Below are 17,642 nucleotides of genomic sequence, written 5' to 3' on the forward strand. Positions count from 1 at the left end.
CTGCTGATTTGGCCAGCAGTTGTGCTGCCAGCGGCGAAGCCCGCGGGGCTCTGCTGCAGCAGGGTGAGATCCCCCAGCGTGTCCCTGCGGCCTTGGGCCGGGACACCAGCGGGGCGGCGCGGCCCCGCCGAGCGGCGAAAGACGCTGCTCCCCGCGCCCCCTCAGGGGGACAGGCACGCCACTGCGGCCGGCCCCGCCGGGGCCGCAGCTTGGCCCTCACTGCCCGCTCCCCCGGCCTCAGGCGAGCAGCGAGCGTGAGCTGCCGCCACGACACCGGCACCGACTCCCACCGCCGGAGCCGCCAGCGCTCGCCCCGGTCCCTCCCCTGAGAGAAACAGGCGGCGCCCATGACGTCTCCCACCGCCCCAGCCCGCCCGCGCTCGTGCCGCTCCCTCGCGCCTGCGCAGCGCGGCGAAGCAGGGGGGGCGGGGCGGGGGGTGATGTCATACCCGTGACGGCGCCCCGCCCCCCCGCGGCTTTGCCGGCCCCGACATCCGGGTACCCCGCGCGCGGCATAGGGCGGGGTTTTGCCCCGAAAAGCGGCGTTTGTCGCGTTTGGCGTTTTGTTGCGTTTCTGTTCTGTTTTGGTTTTTAATGGCGGGGGCGGCCCCGGCGGGGAGGGAAAAGGGCGACGGGGCGCGCGCGCGCACCCACTCCCGCCTCCGCCCCCACCCCCCACCCCGTCCCCTGCGGCGCGCGCGCGGTGGCCGCGGCGGGGCGGGTGGGGGGAGGGGAACGGCGGCAGGCACGAGCGCGCGGCGGGCGCGCGAGGCGCGCCTGCGCAGAGAGGAGGCGGAGGCGGCGGCGCAGTGCGCGCGCGCGCGTTTGTGTGTGTGTGTCTGTGTGTCCGTCCGCGGGAGAGGCGGGGGGCGGACGGCGGTCCGCGGCGCTCCGCGAGTGGGCGCGGAGCTCGGGCGGGCGGGAGGGGGCCGGGGCGGGGGGCCGGCGGCGGCGAGCGAGGAGCGGAGCGGAGGCGAGATGAGCGCTGGGCTCCCCCTGGGCAGAGAGCCGCCCTCCGCAGCCGCCGCCTGTGAATGAGCTGAGGCGAGGCCGCCAGCCGGGTGCCCCCCTCCTCCTTCTCCCCGTCCTTCCCCCTCTCCCCCGGCCCGCCCGCCCGCCGCCGGCCCCTCCGCGGACGTCCCCGCCTGCCCCCGGCCTCCCTGCCCCCACGCACCTTCGGGAGCGCGGCCCTGCCCGCCACAGCCGGCGCCGTCCGCCGCGGCCGGGGGGTAAGTGGTGCCGCGCCGCGCGGGGCTTCCGGCGGGCCGGGCTGAGGGGGCAGCGGCGGGGCCGGGCTGCGCCGGGCGCTGGGCGAGCTGCGGCCGCCGCCGCTTGGGCCGCGGGGCCTGTAAACAAGCGGGGGCGGCCTGCGCAGGGGCTGCTCTGCCTCTCGGCCCTGCGGGAGCGGGGAGCCCGTGGCGGGGGCCGTGCCTCCTGCGGCCCGGGTGAGGAGCCAGGCGCCATCCCTGGCGGCGGCAGCTGGTACCTGGTCGGGGGTGGCGAGAGGGAGGGAGATGGGGCGGGGGGCGGCGCGGGTGCGGGCCTGTTCGAGATGCTGCTGCCGGGAGCCCCCCCCCGCCCCCCCCCCCCCCCGGGCTGAAGGTGGCCTGGCCGCGGAGCTCCGCTGCGCAGCCCCTGCATTGCAGGCGCCTTTGCAAAAGGGTGGGGGGTGGTAGGGCAGCCCCTTGGGGATGGGCATGGGGAAAGAAAGGGAGGAGGAGGACGACGACGTACAGAGGGGTTTGGGCCCGGCTCAGGTAGCAGCAGCTTTCCTTTTCTCCCTCCCCCCTCCTTTTCTTGGCCGATCCAGAGTTCATTTAATAATGGCTATAAACAGCCTGCTCTCCCATCGCCACCCAAACGCTTGGGGCACGGCACTAGGGAAAAAAAACCCGCATCTATTTATAAAGCACCCCACCCTAGCGAGGGTCGGAGCATCAAGCACTCCCCAAATAGTGACATTATTATGCAGCGGGCGGTTTTCCCTTGCCAACGCCTAAAGTTTGAGAGAGATTTCGCTGCCTTTGAAAACAATGTCGTGAGCAAAGGTTACGCTGATGATCTGAGATCTGTCATAGCATGCGTGTTAAAAGCAACTCTCCTGTATTAAAAAGTTGTCCAGTGATGTACTGGATAATTGGGCTTGCATGTTAAATGCCAGAGTTTCTGAGCATATGTGTAACCTTTTTATTACATTAGCTGCATTATAATAGATAGGATAGGATAGGATACAGTTTTAAGACTGTCAGCAAGTTAGTTTCAGAAGAACTGATTTTGTAGACATCTGTTCGTTAATGTATTTGTATTTAATTAGTACAGCTTCAGTTTTTCAGTGTTGCCATGTGTATGGCAAAGTTTTGGTGTTGCAAAACTAATGTTTAAGTTTACGGTAGTATGTGGGAGGAACTAATTTTTTTTTTGAGTTGTACCTTTTGTGAAAAGAGAAAGTCCTAGTTATTAAGATGGCCTGTGTGGTAACCCTAAGGTTTAAGGTCCTGCGTGTCATACAGAAGATTCATTTATTTATTTGTAAACAAAAGGCAGTGTTTAGATCCTGAGAGCAGTAGGTTTGAAGGTAGGTGATGCGTTCTCCTTAGATTGTGACATTTAACATCAGAGTAAGTAGAACTGTAAAGTAGAAGTTCTAACTCCTGTGATTCTAGGAAATAACTTTCCAAACATGAGCCTGTGTAGGTAGCACTTTGCTGAGCCTGTACATGTACATTATCAGTGGTTAGGTGGCTGAAGCAGGATTTGTGAAGCACTAGTGAAATTAAAGGAATACGGCTGCTGTTCCTCGGGACCCTGTGTGACTTGCCAAATGACCAAGAACTGTGCAAGTTCTACCCACATTTCTTCTCTTGATAGCTTCCTTTCTGTTGCTGTTCATAGTTTTTCTGTGAATAACATCAGAGATGCCGGGGGGTGGGGGGGGAATGTGGGTCAGGAAGTTTTACAGTTGACCTATCCAGTCAAAGTGGCAATCAGGAAAGGCATTGAAGGAAAGCAGTTTTGATAGGTGTACCAGCGTTTTTCCCTGGGGTAGGGATAGCTGCCCCTAAAGTTTTCTCTTCCAGGCCTTTCTGGGTCTATCTTTTGTTTGTGAGATTGGGCTGAGAGTAAAAGACTTGCTGATGCATCATGCCAGTTATTAATGTTTTCCTCACAGACATAGATATCTGATAAAACCCTCTGATAAATGTAGCTTGTACTGGAGAGAGCTGGTCTGTACTCTCACGCTTTTCTGGCATAGCCGTGTTTTTCTGGTATACAGGCAAGGCTTAGGTCTGGTTTGTAGGTGTAGTCCTTTGGCTGGTGGTTGTCTGGTAAATCTCTCCCCTTGAGGTACAGTAGAAAACTACTTGTTTCCCAAGTATTTGCTTAACTGTCTATAGGTAAGCTTAAGATACTTTTGTTGAAATGAGGAGGAGAGATGGAAATGCCAAATGACTGGTGAAGCTTGCAGGTCTAAACAAGCAAACTCACTTAGTGCAATTTGGATTAAAGCAGAATACAAAAAAGTTTTTTCTATAAAATCAAGCTAGTTGCTTATCTGAAGTGCAGCTTAGGCAGTGAAGTTGAGTCATTCTTGCTGAGATAGCATTTTAACGACAGTTCTTAAAATGCTTAGATATTTAACTGGCACAGTATAATTTGCAAACTTATGTAACTGGTATGTTTTTGAATGCAGCTGTCAATAAGAGATCTTACTGCACTTTTCCTTTTTAGTGGAAGTAGGGAATACAAAGCAGCTGCTTTCACAAGGCGACCTGAATATAAGTAATTTAACAATAACATATTTCCTCCTAAAATACTGATACTACTATTGACTTAATTTTTATATGTTCAGGTTTATTCTGATGTAAAAATACTGTTTTATGTAATTGGCTGAGCAGAACTGCATTGCAATTAAGTGATTGAATGATGTAGGTTGTGTTGTTAAATAAGCACGTTTTGGAATGAATATGAATTGTATTCTGTGTCTGCAAACCTGCAGCTCATTTTAAAGACTTGAACAGTAACAGTGTTTGAAGTCAAGACAGTAGTGGGTTATCATAGCTACACCTGAGTCAGACAACATTTATTCTTACTATTGCACATGGCCCTTTGTAATTTTTGTTCCTCTTCTCTCAGAAATTATACCTCACTTTTATGGGTTTTTTGAAACATTGTTGTATCGTCTGTAACTGTTCTAAATGATGGAACCCGTAGTGTCATTTGTTCTTTTGAAAATTAAGCTCTTTTTGGATACTACTTTGTTGCTGAACTCTTACAGATCTCTGTAGTTTAAGTCACGTGACCCAAATTTCAGTTAAAAATACTAGGAAAAGAAATAAACATGTAAAATTTAAACATTCTTAACTCCATTGCTCTTCCTTGAAAGAATGGCAAAGTACAAAGTCTGTGTAAACGCTATGTAATCCCTGAAAAAATGCTGGTGTTCTTAAGATGTTTAGGAGATTGAGGGAATTTACATAGAATGTGGTTTATATGGCATTTTATGTACATTCCATTAGCCAGTGCATAAAAATGATCTTTAAGAAGGATTCGTCTATTTGAGCCATGATGTGGTGTAGATCACAGTGGAGACAGCATTATCTGCTTGTAGCTTCTTCATGTTGTTCCTGTTGCTATCTGTCTGTGAAGGAACAATTTAGGATTTATTAAGATTTGATATTGATAGAGTAAGTAATTTAAATCTTAAGACTAGGAAGAATGTTTGGACCAAGGAGATTGTAATTGGGCTGGAGAGGAAGGCAAGTGTGATACTATGGGAGTGAGTAGACTGATTTTTTGTTCCTGAGTAGAGGCAGCACCTGGCTGAGTGTTACTGGTGTTAAACCAGTGCTGTATGGTCTGCTTTTCAGTATTTCTGTCTGCTAAACTCTGCTCTGTGTTAAACCACATACTAAGTTACAGATGTATGTCAAGTCTTTTTGTTTTGGTTTTTTTTTTGAAATTTCTGTTTGTTTTTAAGCTGAACAAGAGTTTGTTTTACTGAGTGTTTATTTTAAATTTTTTGTTTTCATGTACTGTTAAAATTAACTAATGGATATTTCAGCTTGCTACTGAAGTCTAAAAAACAGAGTGTGTTTATAAATATGTGAAACAGTTGCTCAGATTTTTTTAACAGCTTTTCTAAAAAGGTGTTTATATGTGACTAAAACAACAGAATAAAAACTTCCTTACTATACACATAGTTCCAATGAAGTACATTTCTGCTGTTTAGAGTATAAACTTCGTAGCAGTATAGTAGCAACAGAGCATCTAAGTGATGCAGAGGAAAAAACCAAAACTGGCTGATCAGGTTTCAGTATTAAAATGTAGAGAAATGCTAGCAGTTTACACATATAGAAAAAAGTACATTAGCCTTTTAATTGCCAACATCTTAGTTCTCCATTCAGATAAGATTATTTTAGTAGATAAAAAGGTCTCTAAAGTGTTCTACGATAATAGTTTACAAACCCAAGAAACTCAAGTGTAACGTGACTTGTGTTCTGATAGCTGCAGTTTAAATAAAGCAAAGTACTTAAATGTGCTTACCCAGATGTGCCACATGCAACTGAATTATGTGGGACTGCTCAGATGAATGATGTTGCTGTCATACTTAAATGTCTTGCTGGATTGTGACCTAGAGGATGAAACAGGGTCTCAGCTGTAACTTGAAGGATTTTCTGTATCTATGCGTACAATCATTTTAACTGCCAACTTTAATTTTGATCTGGAATTTGAATGGTAGCCTGTATTCTCCTTGACCATATATCATAGCTATTTGTGCATAAAACTACGTCGCATTTTTTACTTATGAAATGCCCTAAAATGCAATAGCCATGAGAACTGTGTAAACTGTGTAAAGCCTGAGTTCTGTGTTTGGAGATGAGTTTAAGGAGTTCTCCAGCTGTCTGCTAAGTTAAGTAAAACCTGATATTTGGAAAGGGGTGCAGAATGCAGGAAAATGTGGGCAGGTAAGTGGTTAGGATGAAATTGTAGTAACATTTCATGAAGAAATAAGCAGTTTCGGTCAATAGTTGTCTGGTTCCCCCAATCAATTATACTAGATATTTGGACAGGTCCCTCTTAAAAACCTAGTACTACTGCTCTCCATGAAGAACTACTTGGAGGCTGCAGAATGAGGCCCTGAAAGCTTTGGAAATGCTGGCACTGGCATTGTTTATATTTTGAAGAGCAGGTGAATTTGACAGTGACATTTGGTGACCAGAAGATTTAGAGCTGTGGTGAACTTAAGTTTGGACTCGGGAGAGCACCTTACTGCCTTGTTCATCTAGGCAAATGTCAGCTCCACACTGATATTGATAGAAGGGAACTTGGTAATCAGTGTGACCCTCTGAGGAAAGCTGCCTGTCCTGCAGGTCATTGTCTGCATAAAAGGATAAAACAATAGGGGGTTTCACTTGGTTTCTTTTTTTATATTTTTGTGTAGTCTTGAGGGGGGAAAAAAATCTGCTTTATTGCAGCAGTCATCCTCTGTCCTTGTTCTTTTAATGAGATAGGAATGCTGGGGACGTGAGGGCAAAATAGCTTTGTAAAGAAAAGCTCTGTGTGTGTGTACAAATGAACAAACTCCAGCTTTTCCTAAGCCTTGAGGCTTTGACTTCCACGTCTTAATGTGCTTCTGGCATAGTTTTGATGTCATTTCCTTGCAGGCAAAGCCAGGTTACAGCTGTACACTTCACAGCATTTCCTATTTTATTCCCATTCCCATGTGTAGTCATCAGGTTTTAAGTATCCTGTATGCTACTTTTCCTATGTCCACCAGAATAGTGGTTATGTTGCTGAGATTAGAGCTCCACAAATATTTTCATGTAGAATGAAGGGTCTGGGAAATGGCTTATGTATCTTACTTGGAATTATTTCATAATATTGAGTACTTGGCTAAACAGGAAATTTTGGGCCCTTTATGCAAACATCTTCTAATCACTGGGCACATGCATACCAGTTGCGTGTTCTCTGAATAGTTTATTTTATTCCCAAGCACTATCTGTATAAACCATATTTTCACTTGAGTTTTATTCTTCCATACTGATTAATAAATTACTTGTAAGACAAATCAGAAATAGGTGGCTGATACTCATTGTTGAAGTTAGGAGGATCTGAAGTTTGAAAGCTTTAAATAATTGTTTCAGGAAGAGCTGTTACTTTGGTGAGCAACTGGAGACAGAAGTAAAGAGGAGATAGATTTTACGTTAATACAGTCCTAGATACCTAAAGAAAATGGAATCATCACACTAAGTTGTTTGTTGTGAGATTATTGGTGAAACAGCGTGACAGAAGGATGGTGGGATTCTACAAGACTTCATCCACGCTACCACAGGTGACAATGCTAAATTATGTTAACTGTTAAGAAACCCCAAAAAGTGGCAGTGTCCTGAACTTCATCACGACAGATGAGAGAGTGAGTGTGCATGTAATTTTTTAATGTTTTTATATTTTTTTGCCATGTTTCAGGAATGGTTCAATTAATGCACTTGGTGTTCTGTTGTTTTTTTTTAATTATTGTTTTTGTTTTTTGGAGTCTCAGTGAATAATCCCACTGGTACCTTTTTCCATGTAGCATCATTTTCCTAGTTTATTGTAACACTTCACCTAAAACACTGACAAAGACAAATTGGCCGTAGCTTGACTTTACTCCGGTGGCTTTTGAGCAACCTGAACAGTCCTGGTCATTCTAATAAGTCATTCTGGTGTAGAGGCTTTTTACCCAGTAACTTCACTTTCCGGTTTGGGGGTAGTGGCAGGATGAGCTAGGACTCCAATTCTGCCTTGATTTTTCTAAATATCTTTAGCTGGACTTGATGAAAAAGCAAATGCTCTTTGGGTTTTGTGTGGGTTTTCTTCTTTCTGATGCAGAAGTAGCAGTGGAATAGTATGGTTCTTCCCCTAAAGAAAACATTCCGCTATGAATCTCAACTTGGTTTTTTTAAGGCAGGTATTGTTTGATTGGTAACACTGGCAGTGAACGAAGATGCTGAGGCTTCAAGCTGTAAATAAGAGATTTTTAAAAAAGTAAATGTAAAGAACATGGGGTTATATTAGCTATTACTTGAAGCATGTGATGTGTTCAGATCTGTTTGATTCTTGGGCTTTCAGAGGCTTATACTCAAGTAAGAATTGCCAGTTAGGCCCATGATGCCTAGGAGTGGGGTAGTAGTCTGTTGTGATGGTAGGTGACAGTGGCAGAGCCCGCTTGGTGGTACAAATACTGGGGGGGGGGGGGGGGGGGGGGATGGGATGTAATTCAGTTCTTAGCACTTACTGTAACTCCATTCTTCTGTTGTCATTTTCTGTTTCCTTTTCACCTGTATTTTCTCTCTGGTGAAACTTGCTGTGTGTAGTTCTGTTGGAATAGCTGCATAGCACTGTGTACTCTTTCTGACATGAGCAGTTTGGTAGGGATTCTTATTTTCACTTGTTTGCCTTGCTCTTTTAAAAATTTTGAATCTTTCTCTCATTGATATATAAGATGAAGCAAGGCCTTTCCTCCTCCCAACTTCTGTCTACATAGACTGCAGCTTCCTTGGATCTTCCAGTTCCTTTTTACAGTGCTTATTCCAAAGGAGCTTTGAATTTTGGCTGGAGTCTGCAGGAGTTTGTGTGCTATTAACAAAGTAGTTGTCTAATCTCCGTGTCTAAAATGGGTGTCTTTTGTTTATCTTCCAACACTTTTGAGTAAGAAATTTTGGGAAAATTAAGTATAACCAGAAAGGTGCTGAGCAAGACACCAGCATGGGCATGTTTTCTGCTTATTAATGTTTCAAGCAAGGACCTTGGCTTTTTCATTCTCATACTGTTCAAACAGCAGTATATGAATTTATGGAGAGCTACCTGATTGATTTTCGAAGTCCTTACACAGTTTTGGTTGTCTACGCAGTTTTCCATAGTGATTGGGCTGCTTGTACTTTAATACTGCTGCCTGGTGGGGGGTTTTCTTATGCTTTCCCACCTCTAATTTGTAGTATAAATATTTAGAAAGAAGAAAGAGCTCTTTCCAGACCAAGAATTGTTACCTTAGTTGTGTTCTGAGGGTGCAAGTCATGTTAGGATCATGATGAGCAAGTGGTACTTGTGGATATAAGTTGTATCTCCTCTCAGAATCAATATAATGATTTTTCTGTTTCTGGTAGTGGTGCTAGTGATTCTCGAAAGAAGTTAATTTTCTGCAGTAACTGACCATAATAAAATGAAAGCAACTCCATAAATCTTGAAACTACATCACCATCTTTCAAATTTCTGCAGGAATAATTTATTAGAGGTTAATTATCTTTTTCAACATCCAGGGCTTTCTTTTTAAAAAAATCAGATTACATACATCTCCTTTGGAGAGAGTTTGGACCTCAGCCAACATACATTCATATTGAGACTAGAAGCTCCTAGTTTAACTTTGGAACAGGTTTAGTTGTCTGCAGGAAAGTTAGGTAGGAAGAGGAAAAGGCATTTTAAGAAAAAGCTGAAATGTGTTGTTGGAGGGATAGTGTTAACTTATAGTGGTTACTTTGTGTTCCAGAAAACTTCTGGAAGCTTTAGCAATTCTCTCCTAAATCCTACCTACTCTACCATGTACACACGTAAAAAATAAGTTGACATAGGAAAACAAGTGAGATAAAATGTTTTGCTGCTTAGTACGGGGAGGCATTTGGAAAGGTTGTCTGCTCCTAGTGGTTTTAAGCAGAAGTTAAGGTTTAAACAACAAAACAACCTAGCTCAGTGAAATGGAGTGCCTGTGGACCAGCTATCAAGAGGTCAGAGTTCATAGGAGTGTATCAGAGGTGCAGTGATTTAATGTTTTCTGCTGTGGTAAGAAGTTGTAATTGTAAGCACTGTTGCATATTAATTACCCTCCCTCCCCCCTTGTAAGTGGGGAAAGGTTGAAAGTATTCATACTTTCCCTTGCACACAGTGTCTCACACACTTGCTTACCTTTGGGGGTTTTGTGCCCTGTCTCACTTGTGTCCAGTCTGAAGGCCTGTTTCTGAGAGCTTTGATATTTCTCTTTACTTTCTTTAAAGTAATGTTTCCAGCTGTCTGTTTTTTCCTGTTCCCTTTGTCCACCATGTGCCATAGCTCCTACGTCTGTCCTAAAGCAAAAAATTCTTAATGTTATTACAGACTTTTTTTTTACCCATATGGTAGTTTCTTCGTATGTTCTATTTGCAGTTGTGTACTGAAATGCAGTGCAGACTAGTTGCATCTCCAGGAAGCAAGTACTCTGATGGGGAAATCGTGTGTTAGTCCATGTTTATTGAAATAGCCCGGTTTCTGTCTTTTACTACTTTTAATTCTCTTTCATGGACAATTCATGTCTACTAGTTGGCAGTGTATTCCTGTGTCTGCAAATATACATTCAGAAACATCAACTGTAATTTTCAGGACTTTGTTGATGTTGTTGAACTGTGAGTGCCAGAACTCAGTCGTATAGCCTCCAATAGTTTTTAAATAGTTTCGTTGGCAGGAAGCTTTTTCATGACTTCATTCGGCCCATGACTGTGGTGTAATTATGTCTCCTCATCTGCGTGTTCTGTTTTATTTTAGTCATTCTTCCGATCCTTCAGATGATCTCTGACATGTTGTTTGTTAACATAAATTGATTTGGGGCATCCAGTATGTACTGTCAGTTTTTCATTCAACAGGCTTTAACTTCTGAGAATGTTTCCACATTTGCACAGTTACGTGCTGACTGGTTACTGCATCCAGCAGCCTGCTTAAGGCAGGAGGAAAAGTACCACGGATCAGATTGGAGTTGAAGTGATCAAATGCCCTTTTTCTGTTCAGGAGCAGTCTGTATAATTTGGTGACTTGGTCTGTGCCCTGTAGTTCAAGTAAAGATTGTAATCTTTCTTTATGGTGCTCATTACAACACACAGGGCATGATGTCACTTGGAGAATTGTTCCAGGAAATTAAGAGTATGGGGATGTTTGTCACTGTAGTTTGAACAAGTGCCTATGATTTCAGTGTGATTCAGATAAGCAGCTTATCCTAGTAGAAGGACTACAACTTGAACATTGTTTAAAAAGGATTATTAAATTAGATGTTGTTGAAGTACAAGTTTCAGATGGGGGTAGTTGATTTTCTTGGACAAGACAGTCAAATCAGTGTCTGGATTCCTTGGAAAAATAAACTGTGTTTTTACAGGGGTGCATGAAGTTACATGAACTGTCTTTTGTGAACAACTTAAGACTTACCTTCGTTTGAACCTTCAAGCAAATGAATAACAAATAGGAAAATAGCAGAACTTACTTTCCTGTGTATCAGAAGGAGTTATAGTTCTCCTGTCTGGATAGCATAATTTGAGAGACAAATGAAGGGGCAAAGAAATTTCATGCATTCCAGTGATGTATCTGTGGTTGTCCATGGTTGTCCATGGTCCAGTATACTAATTACCCCTCTTTTTCTTTGCCACTCTGTTCTCCACTTGTGTCTGTTTTCAAGGAGTTTAGCTACTGACTCTTTGGCAAGCTCCATTCAGTATTTCACTTTTGTTTCTGATGCTGTAGTCCTTTGAATTTTGGCACTCTTGTGTTTTAAGATAATGTTACCTGTGTTGATTTTTCTAGACCCTGTACAGTATTCTTGCTTTTCTGTCTGCAAACTGCAACTTGAATTTTTCCTGCACTTGCTGTAGAGATTGTCCTTCAGTTTGACCTCCACAAAATCAGCATTTCAGAGTTAGAGTTTAGATACACTTGCAGATGCACGGATGTGTCCCCTGCATATTTGTTTTTATGGGGTCCATTTTCACTTTTAGTTTTGTTCAGAAGCTTCTCTGTTCTTCAGAGCCAAAACCTAGGAACTTAGACTGCAGAAAGCTCTTCTCTTTTAGGAGAAACTAATGGAAGTCACTAATAGGGAGATTGTGAACCAAGAATCATCTTAGGTTAATATTGAAGTTTGCTTGACTAATTGTTGTGGCAGTTGCAGTACCAGGTGATGTTTTAGAGCTACTGTTTCTGAAGGAAATGTTGCTCCTCTGATCTTTTTACAGGGCACCGCTGCTGTAGTACTGTTAAGAGTTTTCCTTCTCTTAAAAAACAACAGCGGGTGGTGTAATTTGCCACTAAACTTCATGATTAAAGTGCATTTTCTCTTACTTTGGCTTTAATAGGAATATGAAATATGTCTGTCGCTTATAGTATGTACATGCATTGTTCGAGCATCCTGAAAATTGAGGCTTCAAGAGCAGAGGATTTGTTCTTTTCCCCCTATGAGGCTGCAGTTTTCTAGTGTGATTGCAGAAATGTGTGGCTGGGTTAAGAAGGGCAAGGGGAAGGGTAGTAAAATTATTTGAATAAGGGTCCTAAGATGAGAGCTCTTGTTTAGGAAGATGACTGAAATAATGTAAGAGAGGGCTAAGTTCAGTCATGTTCAGAATCTGTTGCTTTATTACACATCACACACGCAGACTGTTCTGGGTCCGGCTTCTCTCTCTAGTGTTATTACATAACAAAATCGTGCTGTAACTTGGGTGCTTGCGCTGCTGTAGGTTAATCAGATTTGCATACAGTTATATGCTTAACTAAAGGTGTCATTCTGACTTAATCAGTAAAGCGTACAAACTGCCTCATGAAAGAATGAAGAAACGTACTAGTGATTTAGGTAGACGCTTATGTGGGAAAGATGTTTCTGTAATATGGACTCAAAAACAGGTCTAAAAGGTACTTTTAGTAGAAAGGAGGCATGTGTGTCTTATGTCAGCCTTTTGTGTGTGTGTGAGTATGCATGTCCCTTTTAAAATTATTTTTTCTTTGTTTATAACTAAGACTTCTAAAATTCTCCAGGTTTTAGCCACACGTAAGGGTATGGGAGGAGAAGTAGCAGGTAGCCTCCAATTAATAAGAATTCACAGTCACAGACTGGTCGTATTAAACTCAAATTTTTCTGAACAGGAATTGGAATTCTATAAAAACTAAAGGCTTGGCACATTCATCCTATCCACAGAAAACTGTGCTTTCCCTTCAGATACAGTGAGGATTTTGAAAACCTGGCCTACTTTCCTACAGGTTTAGACTGGTGTTCTGGTGGAAGTATGACGAGCTGGAGTGTTGCAAGGAAGGGAACTGCAGTGTGTTACTGCAGTTTTCAGAAGGTGACTACTTCATGCTATGGGCTGTGAATAATTTCCTAAGGAGAAGTTATGTGACCACATTGTGGTTATCCTTCTGTCTGGTTGTATTCACTTCTACAGTGGGTCGCTCACACCCTTGAAGAATCATGTGTCAACAATGGCTACAAGGCTTAATTTAGAACAGCAACAGCTTTCAGTTTACCTTCTGGGGGGGGATAGAGGGACTTGATTTTAAATGGAGGGCGGATTTGTTAACTTCTGAAGTGTGGTAGGATTTCTGTATGAGTTGCTAGAACTGCACACGACCTGTCTGTAGGTATTTTTAATTGTGGTTTAAGTGACAAATTACTGAGAGGGACAGCTTACAATACACAACTGTGAATACTGAGTACCTAATAATGCAAGAGATTAGAAGGAAAACTGCCTTTCTTAGCCCAAATTTGACAGAGATTTTGATCAGTTTAACTGTATCTTGTTCTTAATGCTTTTGTTTTGTTTTAAACACAGTAATAATGTAAAATACTTCCAGGGCAGTTTCTGCTTTTTGAGCTTTTAAATTAAGGTGAAATAGTTGAGTATCTACATTGTATTTTATGATCTCTTCAATAATAAGAGTTAGGTGTTAAACTGTGCTGCTATTATGGAATGAATAAAAAGTCTATTATTCTGCAAAATAATTTCCCACTTGATTTATGGCAGCGTTCTGTAATTATTTTGATCACTCTGACTTCACTAGAATTGTATGTGAAGATAAAAAAGTCTAAGTTGTATTTTTTCCTAGCAACTGCAGTAATGTGAACCTCATGCATGTGCTTAGGATACAAGACCAGTGTACTATATTTTGTTGACTAGTTACAGTTTGTGTGGGCATCAATATTTTGTGTTCACTTGAGAAGAGACAGAACTTAAAAGCAAGGTTTGGGGTGAGAGGAAGCAGTTGTTAACAAAGCATGTGAGCCAAAGAGCCATTTGAATCACTGTTGTGGTGAGATCAGATGAAAACATTCCTTGACAGTTCCTTGTAATGCAGATATTTTATAAATGCCTGGACGAGACAATGTGAAAAGCTTTGTTGGATATATAGTGTCACTTATAGCTGGAGCTGTATTGCTGTAAAAGTATGTTATCAAAAAGTGTTTATCACTTGGAAAACTGATCAAATATATTCCATGTATGAGTTAAAACCTTCTAAAACCCCTAGCGTACTTTTCTTCTGGTGCAGCTGCTTAGTTGGGGCCCCAGGTAAAATCTGTTTCAGAAATTCTTCTTGCAGTTAGTTTTTTGTCCACTGTTTTCAAATAGAAAAGCTTGTAGTCTTGTTCCATTACCTTGTATTGTATAACAGTGATTTGCACACTTTGATGTGTCCCAGGGCAGAATTTGCAAGTATGTAAAATATGTGACCTATTTTGTATGATTTTTTTAATAACGAATGCGCAAATAAACTGATGTGCATTAGAAGGGTGGGTTGGGTGGTTAGGGTGTGAAAGTCATGAAGATAAACCAGTCAGTTTATGCTGTCTGCAAATATAATTCTTATTCTCTTAAGCATGAATATTTACTGCATCACATCCCAACGATAGGAGGTGGAGGAGGACAGGGTGTGCAGTATATTGGTCTGGCTTGAATAAGGAAGCGTGAATTTACGATATGTGTGATTTTATTTCCATACAGATTTCCTTAAACTTGTCAGGGGCAGTTGTCTTTCAGTGAAGCATGAATACATTAAGGTTTTAAGTAAATCTGCAGCACAGACATCAAAGAAGCTTGCTGCGTTATTTAACTGAAAATCTAAGGATGAACTTTCACAAGATGGCCGAGCCAAACTAATGGCTTGCTGCTGCCTAAAGGGACAACTGCTCTGGTCCTTCTGAGTCCTGCTCCTGGTTATCTGGTGTTGCCTCTGCCTTTAATGCAGGCTCTGGCATCATTTGGATCATTCAGATCACTTTATCTGTTGGTTGTTTTTTTTTTTAAAATAAAAACCCACAAACCAAACAAAAACCCACAAACCTCCTGCCCCAAAATAAAACCTAATCAGTTTGGGTTTTTCCCCATTACCATCGGAAAAGCAGAGCATGAGCAGGACTTTGTGGCCAGCAGGTAGGGGTGTAGGGAATGCCACTGTCCTAGAAACATTGAACCCTTTCATTGGTTCAGTAATTGCAGGGAGCATAGCTATCCAGATGTGTGCCAGTTAACAAATCCTCTTTCAAACCAATCTCATACATACTTATACTAGAGGCTTTTGTCAAAACCATGAATGACAGTGGAATATAAGTTTTTCAAGTAAAGCAGCTGAAAATAACTGCAAAAAAATGAAAAGTGCAGTTCAGCTAGTAGCAGTGTCCTTGTTCAAATTAGATGAATGCAATGCAAATTTGACTTGAGAGAGAGAGACAGAAAAGTCAGCTTTATATCTGTGTATTTTTTGTCATCTGAATGTTATTTGGGCTGTTACTTAATAATTTTCAATAGGATTTTAAACAAGAGATGTTTAAGAAATGTCTTATTAATCTTTTTTTTTTTGTTTTCTTTTAGAACTGAGGGAAAGTCATCATGGGAGCATTTTTAGACAAGCCAAAGATGGAGAAGCATAATGCCCAGGGGCAAGGGAATGGGCTTCGTTACGGTCTGAGTAGTATGCAGGGCTGGCGAGTTGAAATGGAGGATGCACATACAGCTGTGATTGGTTTGCCAAATGGACTCGATGGATGGTCATTTTTTGCTGTATATGATGGGCACGCTGGATCACAGGTTGCCAAGTACTGCTGTGAGCATTTATTAGATCACATAACGAGCAACCAGGATTTTAAAGGACCAGATGGGCCACCATCTGTGGAAAGTGTAAAGAGCGGCATCAGAACAGGTTTTCTGCAAATTGATGAACACATGAGAGTCATCTCTGAGAAGAAACATGGTGCAGACAGAAGTGGGTCAACAGCTGTGGGTGTCATGATTTCTCCCCAACATACATACTTCATCAACTGTGGAGACTCGAGAGGTTTACTTTGTAGAAACAGGAAGGTTCACTTCTTCACACAGGATCACAAACCAAGTAATCCACTGGAGAAAGAGCGTATACAGAATGCAGGTGGCTCTGTAATGATTCAGCGTGTAAATGGCTCTCTTGCTGTCTCAAGGGCACTTGGGGACTTTGATTACAAATGTGTCCATGGGAAAGGTCCTACAGAACAGCTGGTCTCACCTGAACCTGAAGTTTATGAAATTGAGAGATCGGAAGAAGATGATCAATTCATCATACTGGCTTGCGATGGTATCTGGGATGTTATGGGAAATGAAGAGCTGTGTGACTTTGTAAGATCCAGACTTGAAGTCACTGATGACCTTGAGAAAGTTTGCAATGAGATAGTTGACACCTGCTTGTACAAGGTAGCCAGACTTGAGAGAAGCAGTTTACTGTGTATTCACTACTAGAAGCTTATGAACAAGTTAAGAAAAAGTTTCAGTTCCAGTCTATAAGTATCCAATGGTTTATTTTAGCACTACTTTGACAGTAATCACCATGATTCCCATGAAAATGGTTGTAAGAGGGGAAATGAACACCCGACAGAAATCATACAGCTTTTTGGGTGCTTTTGGGTAATGAAGAGTTTAGAACAGTGTACAGATGCATTGTGATTGCTGGGAAACTAGAAGCTGATGGAAATCTATGGGCAAGCAAAGTACAGTTACTGCCCTTTTCTGTTTCACAACATACTTTACAAAAGCTTAACTCCTAAGACTTAATCAGGCTACAGAATATTCTTTCCCTTCCTAATCTTCCTCTCCTTTCTTGGGCATATAGTAGTAATGTTACTGTCATAATTACACCAAAATAAATACAGAATGAATGAACCTTGCCTTCATATTTTGCAGTTTAAAATTTCTTTTTGACTATATGAAGATCTGACTTCCTAGGTTCATTTTTATTCTGGTTTAATTACTGTATTTCTTATTCAGTGTTGTGCAATACAGGCCTGAAACTAGCTCAAGTAGAAGATGGGACTGGTTTATCTAACAAATCTGTGTAATTTTTTCTACAATAACTTTTACTTTGTATTAATAAGTTGCAGGATGATGCAGTTAAAGAAGAGATTTGAAATACTGAGTTTTGTAGCTTGAACTTAATTTTCCAAAGGCAAGCTATCAGTCATAATGTAAAAAAAGCCAACATTTTTGATGCTAAAGAGATGAGACAGCATCTCCGCTCTTGCCACATGGCTAACAAGGTCATTCTTTCCCTTTTGGAGAAATGTAACTGCTTTTCAGCATTTTGGCAGATTGATAATACATATATTTTTGTTTACAATTTTGGGCTGTTAATCCTGAGAACAAATACCTGGAAAGGAGCAATGGCTTGTGGGTGCTGTAAGGTTTGCAGTACCGAACTGTCAGCACCTCCTCATATGCCCATATACTCCTGTTTTAAACACTGGTTTGTTTTTGATCTTGCTGACTTCAGTTCATTTAATTGGTGTTAATAGCAGAATGTGTTTATATTTTAACATTATTCAAATATTAGGGTTCTGTTTAGTTGGAGTTTTAAACGTTTCCATTTCA

The 17,642-nt window shown here is 42.3% G+C and overlaps 1 protein-coding gene across 5 annotated transcripts in view; it reads left to right on the forward strand.

Annotated features, from left to right (window-relative positions):
• Positions 1 to 825: 825 nt before the first annotated feature.
• PPM1A (protein phosphatase, Mg2+/Mn2+ dependent 1A) overlaps positions 826 to 17,642 on the forward strand; it is a 35,235-nt gene continuing 18,418 nt past the window's right edge. For 3 of the 5 annotated variants that reach the window (XM_056345360.1, XM_056345363.1, XM_056345359.1), the window contains exons 1-2: positions 826 to 1,229; positions 15,621 to 16,472. In XM_056345360.1, the coding sequence (XP_056201335.1) occupies positions 15,639 to 16,472 (834 nt within the window). In that variant the 5' untranslated portion in view covers positions 826 to 1,229; positions 15,621 to 15,638. The remainder of the gene's footprint in view (positions 1,230 to 15,620; positions 16,473 to 17,642) is intronic. The other 2 variants (XM_056345362.1, XM_056345361.1) reach the window with 2 other exon arrangements.

Source organism: Falco biarmicus, chromosome 7 (assembly GCF_023638135.1).
Source record: "Falco biarmicus isolate bFalBia1 chromosome 7, bFalBia1.pri, whole genome shotgun sequence".
NCBI lineage: Eukaryota > Metazoa > Chordata > Aves > Falconiformes > Falconidae > Falco > Falco biarmicus.